The sequence below is a fragment of the Pipistrellus hanaki genome (genome assembly GCF_964339955.1).
Source record: "Pipistrellus hanaki genome assembly, chromosome: 10".
Lineage (NCBI taxonomy): Eukaryota > Metazoa > Chordata > Mammalia > Chiroptera > Vespertilionidae > Pipistrellus > Pipistrellus hanaki.
In genome coordinates, this window is record NC_140512.1 from 69,953,054 (window position 1) to 69,965,576 (window position 12,523).

General features: G+C 38.8%; 1 protein-coding gene across 12 annotated transcripts in view; it reads right to left on the reverse strand.

Moving 5' to 3' along the window:
• The window catches only part of KMT2C (lysine methyltransferase 2C), a 244,175-nt gene that overhangs the window by 101,495 nt on the left and 130,157 nt on the right, over positions 1 to 12,523 (reverse strand). For 11 of the 12 annotated variants that reach the window (XR_014796194.1, XM_084897474.1, XM_084897473.1 and 8 more), the window contains exons 10-13: positions 5,410 to 5,579; positions 4,615 to 4,769; positions 3,240 to 3,353; positions 1,059 to 1,133 (exon numbers count right to left, since the gene is read on the reverse strand). Coding sequence is in view for 11 of the 12 variants with exons in the window: in XM_084897474.1 (XP_084753600.1) it covers positions 1,059 to 1,133; positions 3,240 to 3,353; positions 4,615 to 4,769; positions 5,410 to 5,579 (514 nt within the window). In the remaining variant the exon portion in view is untranslated. The remainder of the gene's footprint in view (positions 1 to 1,058; positions 1,134 to 3,239; positions 3,354 to 4,614; positions 4,770 to 5,409; positions 5,580 to 12,523) is intronic. The other variant, XM_084897475.1, reaches the window with a different exon arrangement.

Genomic DNA, 12,523 nt, shown 5'->3' on the forward strand with positions numbered 1-12,523 from the left:
AAATGAAATCTCACTTCTCATTTCCATTTTATTGGAAGACTATAATTGAGAATAAAGAAAAAACATTAAATAACAAATCTGATTGTACCTTTTTAAAGTATTTTTTAAATATATTTTTATTGATTACAGAGCAGAAGGAAGAGGGAGAGAGGGACAGAAACATCAATGAGAGAGAATCACTGATTGGCTGCCTCCTGCAAGCACCCCACTGTGGATCAAGCCCACAACATGGGCACGTACCCTTCCTTGACCAGAATCAAACCCAGGATCCTCAGTCTGTAGGCCAATGCTCTATCCACTAAGCAATACCAGCCAAGGCTGTACTTAATATTTTTAAACACAAAAAATGCTTCAAAAATATTTAATACAAAATTAAACACACATGAAGAGTAAATGTTTAAGGGTTTAAAACCAAAAGTACCATCATTAGAGTGACTCAAATGAAAAAACCTTATTTTAATGCTATAGGAAGCCTAAGTCATATGCTAACAGAAGACCAACAGCCTCAAGTCTCACTGGCAAAGAGGAGCCTATATGTAACACACGTAGAGACCACAAGTATATTCCTTCTGTTCTATGCTAGAAGTATGAAGATAGAAATATAAACACACAGTTCAATTATAGTCAGCTAGTTTTATACAATGATTTTAACTTGCCTAAATAATGAATACTTGACTTAGCAATTCTTTTTAGAGAGTGTAAGCAGTACTATATAATTATTAGGGATGATTAATTTTTTAAAAATATTTTATTGATTTTTCACAGAGAGGAAGGGAGAGGGACAGTTAGAAACATCGATGAGAGAGAATCATTGACCAGCTGCCTCTTGCACACCCCCTTCTGGGAATGTGCCCGCAACCAATGTACATGCCCTTTACCGGAATCGAACCCAGGACCTTTCAGTCCGCAGACCGACGCTCTATCCATTGAGCCAAACCGGTTTCGGCAGGGATGATTAATTTTAAAAGTCAATAGACAATGTCTATCTGTATAGAAACCATAAAGGCATGGTTATGGTTGTGATGGGACCAAATAGACCATAGGAACATGCCACTTACCAGAAGTGAGAAGCTCATGTGTATCCAGACCTTCTTGCAGATTGCTCTTCTGTTCTCCAGCAAGGATCAGAACTGCTGTGAATGACACATGCATGGAATCTCCAACAAGGAGTCAAATTTCCCAAACCCTGCTCTTTCCAAGTAACTTAACATTTTCATCCTACTGCCAAATGCCAATTTCCAATATAAGCACAAAACACTACACAATATTTTTTACTAAGCAGGTTGTAAAGATGGGTATGAAAAAGAATGAGGATTCTGAATATGCACTACTATAGGTCCAGTGCACGAAATTCGTGCATGTGGGGGAAGGGCGCGCAGGGCCCTCAGCCCAGCCTACACCCTCTCCAATCTGGGACCCCTCGAGGGATGTCCAACTGCCCGTTTAGGCCCAATCCCAGTAGAAACTGGCCTATACTGGCAGCCGGACATACCTTTCACAATCCAGGACTGCTGGCTCCCAACTGCTCACCTGCCTGCCTTCCTGATTGCCCCTAACCTCTTCTGCCTGCCAACCTGATGACCCCCTAACCACTCCCCTGCAGGCCTGGTCCTCCCCCCACAACTGCCCTCCCCTGCAAGCCTGGATCCCCCCAACTGCCCTTCCCTGCAGGCCTGGTTGCCCCCAACTTCCCTCCTCTGCCGACCTAATCCTTCCCAACTGCCTTACCCTGCTGGCCATCTTGTGGCTGTGAAATTGTGTCCACATGGTGGCAGCCATCTTGTGTGTTGGAGTAATGGTCAATTTGGATATTACTTTTATTAGATAGGATAGAGGCCTGGTGCCTGAGTGGGGGCCAGCTGGTTTGCCCTGGTGCTCAGCGGGGGCCAGCTGGATCAAGGTGTGGGTTCCCTTGGGGCATGGGGTGGCCTAGGCAAGGGGGCTGTGGTTGTTTGCAGTCCAGCCACGCCCCCCAATGACCCAAATGGAGGCCTTGGTATCTGGGATTTATCTATCTTCTATAATTGAAACTTTGTAGCCTTGAGCAGAGGCCAGTGATGGCCAGGAAGTTTGGCTTCCTCCTTGAGTTGCCGGGGAAACCCAAGCCTCTTCATAGCTCCATGGCTACAGCCATTTTTGTTGGGATTTATTTATCTTCTATAATTGAAACTTTGTAGCCTTGAGCAGAGGGCTGGGCCAGCCAGGATGTGCAGGAAGTTTGGCTTCCTCCATTGCCGGGAAAACCCAAGCCTCCTGCTAGCTCCATGGCTACAGCCATCTTGGTTGGGTTAACTTGTATACTTGCTCCTGATTGGATGGTGGGCTTGGCTTGTGGGTGTATCCCAAGTGTGGTCAATCTGCATATTACTCCTTTATTAGATTAGCTAGGATGAGACTTATTGTTATAGATAGCCTTTTGTCTTATTTATTGACTTTATATACCTTTCAATAAGTTGTTAAATATAGTTAACCTCAATAAAAAACTCATTATATTCAATCTACAGTATAAAATATACAATTTTACATAAACTACCATAAACTATCAAATGAGCCCAAAATTTAAGAGTAAGAAGTAGTTTTTCCCTCAATCTGGTCTTATTAATTTCAGATCTTCAAATAGAGTAATATCAATTTTGCAAAAAGCTTAATTGAAATAATTAAAACACCCCTCAATAGGATTGCTAAGATGACCTAAAAATAAATTTTTCATTATCTCAGCATGGACTAGCTCACAATCAGGAACGGCTCTAGTTAGTAATTAACAAGTATAACTCAGAAGTAGAAAATAACAAATTACTTTTTTGGGTTTTTATTACAAACTACAGGCCCAATGCACAAAATTCGTGCAAGGGGCTTTCCCTCCCTCTTGCTATCCCTACGCCCGCCCCCCAGCTTCATCCAGTAGGTTGTTGGGAAAGATGTCCAGTCTAATTTGCATAATATGCTTTTATTTATTATAGATTACTTTTTAATGAAAAATCAACTGACCCCTAAACAAAGAATTTATTTGTGATTAATTCTAGATTACAACTCAACTACTAATATATCCCTATCCTTTCGCCTATTGATTTCTGTCTAAGGTTATTTTACTAAAAGTTCCTCTCTAAACAGTTTCCTAAGCAGTATGTATGTCTTGGCTAATTTTTATTTAGGGTACTAAAATTTCAGCAGGCATTCACATATTCACTGTACACCATTTTTTCCAGAATACAGACTGCATCCATATGGAAAACACTTACCATCTGGAACAATTCCAGGTGTAGACTCTTGACCGCTGGCATCTTTATTAACTGCTCGCTCCAGAAACACCACAGGGTCTTCAGAGCCTTCAACTTCCATTTCATTGTTATAATCTTAATAAAAATGTATTTATTCTTTAGAATGACTTTTCCTGTTTTGTTTTTGTTAACTAAGTTAACAGTTACTATGTTGCTTTAGTGAAGGTAAATTATCACCAAAAATATCGTAAACTCTTCTTCATAATTTACTATTTTGAACCCAATATATATTTACATATTTTAAAACATGTAAAGTAGCCCGGCCAGCATGGCTCAATGGTTGAGCATCAACTTATGAACCAGGAAGTCACAGTTCAATTCCTGGTCAGAGCATATGCCGGGGTTGTGGGCTTGATCCCCCGTTTTGGGGCATGCAGGAGGCAGCCAATCAATGATTCTCTCCCATCGTCGGTGTTTCTCTCTCTCTTCCCCTCTTCCTTCTTTCTGAAATCAATAAAATATATATATATATATTGAAAATATAAACAAACAAAATAATAAACAAAATTAAAATACCGATAGCATAATGAATTAAGAGGTAACTGGTGCCCAGCTAGTGTGGCTCAGTGGTTCAGCATCGATCCATGAACCAAGAGGCCAAGTTTTTATTCCGATCAGGGCACATGTCTGGATTGTGGGCTCAATCCCCAGTAGGGGGCTTGTACGAGGCAGCCAATTGAAAATTCTTTCTTATTATCCCTCTTTCCCTTCCTCTCTCTGAAATCAATAAGAAAAAGTTAACTGACATTTTATTATTCTAAAAGGGTATTCCACAACTGTATACTGATGCATACAGGAATAATATGAGTCATTAAGATGCATCTATTTAATCCCTTTGCTGATAATAGCAGAGACTTTTATAGAGGTTATCACGCTAACTGATGAAAATGAAAACAATGGCAAGAAGGTCTGTTTCTTCACCATCTAAGAATCTTGTAATCATATTTATAGCTAATAGTATACTATTAAAATACCTGAGCAAAATTTGGGACTCTAGAAGTGAAAATTAACATTTAAGAACAAAATTATAAAACTAAAACTTGTTTAGGGTGAAATAACAAAAGATTTTGAAACGCAAATTAAGTCCTATTATCAAATCTGGAGGAACCTGCACTGTTAGCTCAATGATATGCTTGGAGTAAACAACAGTCCTGGATTCGAACATCAGGAGAACAGTAGTGAGAAGCCAGATGAGACGTCAGCCATCAGACTCGGGTATGAGGGTCACATGTGTATTTAAAGGCTGAGAAATTAAGAATAAGATGGGGCCTGGCACACAGAAGTCACTCATTATTACTAACGCAGCATATTGGTGGCTGGCTGGGGCCAAGTGTACCTGCAGTGATGTCGGCCATCTCCACACCAGCACCTGGCTGCAGCGCATCCATCTCGGCGGCTGCTAAGTGTTTGCAATATGTGCAGATATACTCTTCTTTGAGCTGAGAATCCAGTTCCTGATCTGTTGGTTTGTCACATTCTAAGTGAATCCACCTGCAGTGATAAATATTTTTAAATAAAATGTTATAGTTCAAAGTCAAGTTCATAACCTAGGGCAAAGGGAAACAATTGCTGAAAAACTGGGCAAAGGAGAGGTTAAGGATGAGAGAGAGGTTATAGGTGTTGGAACGGGGGAAGGTCCTGCTGAAGGGCTGGGCATTTCTGCATGTCATGGGGGGTGCTGCCATCCTTTTACTTCCATATTGTCAAGTTATTTCCTCTTCAGTTCCCCTCTTAATGCTCATTTCTGGTCTTATCTTTTGCCCATTCAGTTCCTTATGCCTTTCAGATTCATGAAAATGTGACTTAACTTCACCTACAGCAGCACTCAGTACTAAAAGGAACATGAGATAAAGCTCAGAGCACAGAGACAGGCAGAGAACGATCACATAGCCCAGTGGTCAGCAAACTCATTAGTCAACAGAGCCAAATAACAGTACAATTTAAATTTATTTTGAGAGCCAAATTTTTTAAACTTAAACTACATAGGTAGATACATTGTTATTAACTTAATTAGAGTACGTGGTATTTTGTGGAAGAGCCACACTCAAGGGGGCATGTGGCTCACGAACCGCAGTTTACCGACCACTGACATAGAGGAACTAACCACTTCCATGGGCAAATGTCTTCTTACCTTTTGCACATATTACAGTGAAGCATGTCTTTCTGCAGTTCTGGGTTGTAGTACTTCCCGCAGAAAGGACACAAGTTGTCCTGCTGCTGGTAACAACTGTCACACACCAGACAATTGTGGTGCCACTGAGAGCTAGACCGTGTGCCACACTCTACACATATTCTGCAATTCTAAATGCCAGGAGAAATGAAAACAGAACCAGGGTGTTATGCATATGTATTACAGTCCTTGTATAAACCATTTTGAACTCATGAAACATTTATAGATTATACATTAAGCTTTCATTTTCATGATGCTAATTTAGGGTATATATTTTTGAAAAAGCAATTTGTTTTGAGCCTCTGATAACATCACTCAATTTGAGTTAAAACCTCCAAGAAAATGTAAATAGAGGATGGAGATATCCAAGTAAACATAAATAAGAAGGGGGGAAAGCCCAAGAGCTACTCAAACTTAAGAAAAAAAAGAGCATATTCCAGAATCAGGAAGTAGCTTGTGTGGAATAGTCTGCTAAACCCCCACTGCAGAAGGCAAAGCGGTGCTGCTAGGGTGCTCCGTTTGCTATGGGCAGCTTAGACAAGGACTCGCACTAACGAAGTATCACCACCCATTCCAAATGACTTGGTGTCTAAAATTGTGAAATAATCACTCCACATCCAAATCCAACTATGGCTTCTGGCATTTTCTGAACAGAATGGCACTATTCTTTTCAAAATAGAGGTTTTTACGAAGTGCCAGCCTGCGAAGGCCAGCCCAAACCCTCCTTTGTGCCTGTGAGTTAGCCTGCCTTAAAAGCCTGGGCACAACACTGGGGAGCTCTCATTACCTGCCATGGCTTCTGATCTAAAACATCCACAAAAGGAGCTCTATCTTTTTTTATTTTATGGTTTAAAGTATTACATGTAGTAGTACATATATCTCCTTTTTCTTCCCCCATAGACCTTCCCCCAGCCTCCCCTACCCTCTGACACATACCCTCATCCCCCCCTACCCCCAGTGTCTTGTGTCCATGGGTGTGCTTATATGCATGCATGCGTCCTTTGGTTGATCTATTTCCCTCCCTCCCCAACACTCCCTAGCCTTCCTGCTGTAATTTGACAGTCTGCTCAGTGCTTTACTGCCTCTGTGTCTATCTTTTTGCTCATCGGGTTATAATGTTCTTTATTTTCCATAAATGAGTGAGATCATGTGGTATTTTCTTTCATTGCCTGGCTTATTTCACTTAACATAATGCTCTCCAGGTCCATTCATGCTGCTGCAAATGGTAAAAATTCCTTCTATTTTACAGCAGCTCAGTATTCCATTGTGTAGATGTACCACAGTTTTCTTATCCACTCATCTGCTGATAGACATTTAGGCTGTTTCCAAATCTTAGCTATGGTGAATTGTGCTGCTATGAACATAGGGGTGCATATGTCCTTTCTGGCTGGTGTTTCTAGTTTCTTGGGATATATTCCTAGAAGTGGGGTCATTGGATCAAATGGCAGTTTTAGTTTTTTGAGGAAACTCCATACTGTTCTCCACAGTGGCTGCACCAGTCTGCATTCCCACCAACAGTGCAGGAGGGAGCTGTATCTTTTTGAGCTGCTGGGCTGACGTGAAAAGACTTGCTCACCAAAAATGAGAAACTAGCATGAGCTGAAGTCTTACATGTATCATATGAATGCACTAATATTAATGCAAAAATACTGAATATTACAAATAGACTCCAGTAGCAAATAGGAAAATAATAAGCCATATCCAAATGGATTTTATGCAAGGATGGTAAAATGCAAGGATGGTTAAATATCAGAAATCCGCCTGGCAGGTGTGGCTCAAGTTTGTTGAGCATCTTGTTCACCAAGAGGTCGCCGGTTGATTCCCAGTAAGGGCAAATGGCCAGGTTGTGGGCTCAAACCCTGGTAGGTGGCATGCAGGAGGCAGCCAATTGATGTTTCTCTCATCAATGTTTCTGTCTGTCTCTCTCCTTCTCCCTTCCTATCTCTCTCTCTTAAAAGCAAACAAAAAAACAATAGCATATTTTTTAAAAAGAAAATCCATTATTAAAATTTAACACATTCTTAGGTCTGAGAAAAATAATTTCAATAGATTCTGAGAAGCCCTCGGAAAAAATTCCAAAATCCATTCCTAATTAAAGAACTCTTAAGAAAATAAAAATGGCCAAACCGGTTTGGCTCAATGGATAGAGCATCGGCTTGGGAACTGAAAGGTCCCGGGTTCGATTCCGGTTAAGGGCATGCACCTTGGTTGCGGGCACATCCCCAGTAGGGGGTGTGCAAGAGGCAGCTGATCGATGACTCTCTCTCATCGATGTTTCTAACTCTCTATCTCTCCTTTCCTCTCTGTACAAAATCAATATTAAAAAATAAAAAAAATAAAAAGTAAAAATGGATGGTATTTCCTTAATGTGCTATACATAAACACGTCAATTCTAAAGCCAACACTTTATTCACCTGGAGACCCTAGAGGGACTCCCACTGGAGCAAGGATGTCTACTATGTACACTACCATTGAACACAATTCTGAAGTCAGTGTAAACCTTGAAACAAAAAGTAAGGCAGAGTAATAAGAAGAAATAAAACTGTATTGTAGATGTCAAGGTAAAATACTTTGAAAATCCTAGAGAACTGATCACAAATTCAATAAAAGAACTTAAGAAAGTAGCATGATGCCCTGATCGGTTTGGCTCAGTGGATAGAGCATCAGCCTGCGGACTCATGGGTCCCAGGTTCGATTCCAATCAAGGGCATGTACCTTGGTTGCGGGCACATCCCCAGTTTTGAGTGTGCAGGAGGCAGCTAATCGATGTGTCTTTCTCATTGATGTTTCTAACTCTATCCTTCTCCCTTCCTCTCTGTAAAAATCAGTAAATTTTTTTTTAAAGAAAATAGCATGATATAAAACAAGCAATGAAAAATCAAATGAATACACACACAAATAATCAGTTAAAAGGTATAATAAATGAGAAAATCTCACTTATAACAGCAACAAAATGGATAAAATATTTAGGAATGAACTAAAGAAATGCCTAAAACCTATACAAAGAGAATTACAAGCACTATAAGAAGACACTGAACTAGACCTGCACAAACACAAAGACATATCTGTTCATGGTTAGGATGTCTATCATCAAGATATCATTTCTCCCCTAATCAATTAAAAATTTTAAAGTGATCCCAATAAAAACTCCAATGATGTTTTTACGTAGTTAGATCTAAGTTAACATGGAGTTCATAAGGAAAAATAAACAAAAGAACAGCCAGGAAATACATGAAATTAAAAGTTCTGAAGGGGGACCAATACTTCCTCCACATACAACAGAGCCTCTAGAACTGCTAACAGAAAGATCCATGGAACAGACTAGCAATTCCAAAATAAACCCCAACCCGATCTAGAACTCCAATCTGGAATCTCAAGTGGATGGCAAAGAGTCTTTTTAATGTCTGGTTCGTGGGCAACCATATAGCTAACTGGAAAATGATACTTCAAATCATATACAAGTAGCAACTCCAAATGGACTAGAGTTAAGAGTAAAAAATAAAGTGATGCAAAAACTAGAAGAAAATATGAACTCTTCACCCTACCTGGTTTTGTTCAGTGGTTAGAGCGTTGGCCCACAAACTAAAGGGTGTCAGGTTCAATTCTGATCAAGGGAACATACCTTGGTTGCAGGCTCAATCCCTTAGCTCCAGTCCGAGCATGTGTGGGAGGCAACCAATAGATGTGTCTCTCTCACATTGATGTTTCTTTCTCTGTGTCTCTCTCCCTCCCTTCCACTCTCTCTAAAAATTAATGGGAAAAATATCCTAGCTGAGGATTAATAGTAACAAAAAAAAGAACTCTTCTATAATCTCAGTGTAAGGAAGGATGATTCTAACTCAAAAAATCCAGAAGTAATAAAAATTTGATAATTCTGGCTATATTGTGTGGCAAAAAATAACATAAACAAAATCAAAGGGGAAACTTACTAACTGGAAGGAAATATTTGCAACATATAACACAGATAAAGGCCTTATAACCCCAATATATAAAGAACAATTAAATTGGGAGGTAAAAAAAAAAAATCTTCAACGATAACAGGCAACACTCATATAGGAGGAGGTAAAAATTACCCTTACACACATAAAAAATTATCAACTTCACTCAAAAGAGAAATGAAAATTAAATTACATTGAGATATTTTTCACATAAAATGGACAAAAATTCAAAAGGTGAACATTACACTCTTGTGGGCCAGCCTATTGAAAGAGTAGTTCTTTTACACTTTACTTTCCGGGTGGTAAAGGGAACTGCCAGTAGACCCTGGGGAAGGAATTTGACATTATCTCTGTCAATTTCTTGAGCATTCATCCGGGCTTAGCCAGTAATCCCACTTCTAGGAATTTGTCCTAGAAATCTCTCAAAAATTCAAAAAAAACCCTTAAACACAAAGTTACTGCCTTTCAGAACCATTTGTTATGTAAATATGGACAACTACCTAATATCCAAGCATCGGCCACAGAATAAACTATGATGCAGATAAGAAAGTGAGGGAGGGGGAGGAAGAGGGAAATCTATCAACTGATATGAAATGACTTGCAGACTTTTTTTTAAGTGAAAAAAGCAACATGCAAAAGAGCACATATAATATGCTACCTTCAGTATAAGTTGAAAATAATATATCTGCTTATCATTATAAAAATAATGCAGGAAGGGCAAATCAGAAAGCAAGCTAGTAAATGTGGTGGAAGTGGTTCAGGAGTAAATGACAATTCTGAGAACTTGTGAAAGCATGCTAGTATTCTATATACTTTTAAAAATGGAAATCATAAGGGAAATAAAATCTATCACTGAAAGCAAACTGAAGGTTTGTTTGTTGCACTGATAAACTGATGATGTTACTGAGACCCCAACCATAAAAGTTTTTTTAAATGTATAATATACCAACACACAAGCATTCTTGAAAGAGAAACAGGGAAAAGAAACCTACCTGACAATGACTGGTCTACAGCAAAGGTCCTGACCAGATCCCCCACACTCCAGCGCGCAGCCTCACTGCCCTGAAGGCCCCAGAAGGCCCCAGTGGCTCCAGTCTCCCTAAGCCAATGTTGGGCAGGTCCGAGGCCTTCAAATGTTAAACTCTGACTAAACCTCATGGAGATGCATGGAAGAATTTAACAGAGGATCCTTCTTCAGACTGCTCAGAGGATGAGCCTTCCTACTACAAAAAGCTCCCTGCAGACTCCGTGGGCACCTGGATACTCATTGTAGGCATTACCCAGGCCACTTTACAGGCACATCTCCCTAAATCCAACACCCCTGTGAGCTAAGTCCTATTAACATTCTCTACTGGAGGAAAACTGGCTCAGGGAAGTTGAATAATTGCCCGAAATCCTGCATTTAGTAACCAGAAAAGCTGGTATTTGACACCACAACCTAACCTCTTATCCACATTATAATAACTCCATAGAACAGATTTAAAACATACACACACACACACACACACACACACACACACACACACTCCAATCTGATAGCCAGCACGGTTACAAATGACTCTGTGACTGAGAAAGAGACTAGCAGAATATGACAGAGAGCAAATTAGTAAAAGACCAGGATGAGGGGAATTCTGAGAACAACCTTGGGAAGTAAATCTGAAATTCTGAAGACATGTTCCAAGATAATGAAAACCATGACAAAGAAGATAATGAAGTAAGAGCAGGAAACAAAATTATCTAGATGTTACTAAATAGTATTAAAGAATATAAAGAAGGTAGGTTTTTTTTAAAGGCAAAGTTAACCAATACTTCTCTAGACCTGGATACTGAAAGCTACACTAATTAGTGTAGAACCACAGATGCATCCTGGAAGCAAATTCAAAGAAATAAGAACAACAAAAAGATCCTAACTCTTTTAAGCAGAAAAAAAAAAAAAAGGATTATAGACAGGTAACTTAAAATAAGAGAAAGAAAAAATAAAAACCTTTCTTCTGTGATAAGCTGAAAAAACTCTTGGGAAGAAGAGGGGGTGGTGGGGGGGAGCTTCCCAAGCATAAAAAAGAAAAAGGTGTAACATAAAATTATACCAAATCAAATTCGTGTGGTAGTCTGAATTCTTTCAGATATAGTATTTCAAAAAACTTACAATTCTCTCTTAAAGAAGAACAAGGATGCCAAAAGATTAGAGGTGAAATGAGACTGGAATTTAGAGAGGAATATATATATTTCCCTTATTTTTTTGCAAAGAAAAGGTGACAAAGTTTATACTAGTTTGAGTTAACTTAACCAAGATAAAAGAGAAAAGAAAGAATTCTCATTCAGTGGGAAGTGAAAGAAGAAAATACTTTCAACATTGTAACTTAACATTCATAAAATAAGATTCTGAATTGCAAATCATTGCAGGAAATAGGACTAGTTTGTCTTTAAAAAGGCAAGCATCTCAATCACAACCATTAATCTCAAACAGTTAGCTCTATTAAAGCTTTCAAAAGAAACATTTAAAATTACAACAAAGGGTCCAAATTTTAAAAAAAATTAAAAAGATGTTTACCAATTGAATGATAAACTAAAACCCCCTGTGGCCATATTGTCAAGCAAAGTATCTGGTGAAAAATACAAGTGTTACACAGGATACACAGTCAGTTTTACACTGATAAGAGGCATAAAATATGTATCAACAATGGCCTGGCCTACTTGCTCAACAACAGCCACAAAATAAGTTTAACGAAAAAAAAAGAAAAGAAAGAAAGAAAGAAAAGAAAAAGAAAATACAACTAGAAATTGATATGAAAAAATAGAGAAGTCAATTTTATATACATCCTTATATGCTGCTGAATCAGCTAACCAAAAAATAAGGACTGAAATTAAAAACAAATACACCTTAAAAAGTCACATTTCAAGTACCAAAATGTTTGCCAAAAAAAAAAAAAGCACACTGGTTAAAGTATCTGATTAAATACAATTAGGGCAGAAATGAACATGCTTAAAGCACAACCTGAAAAACAAATTAGGTCAAATGTATATAAATACAGATAAGGTTAAAAATATAACGACTTTGGGGACAACACTATAACTAAAGGTAAACCTATAGTTACATATCCTTTTCCTTCGAGAAAGCAAAGAAAACAAGTTACGAC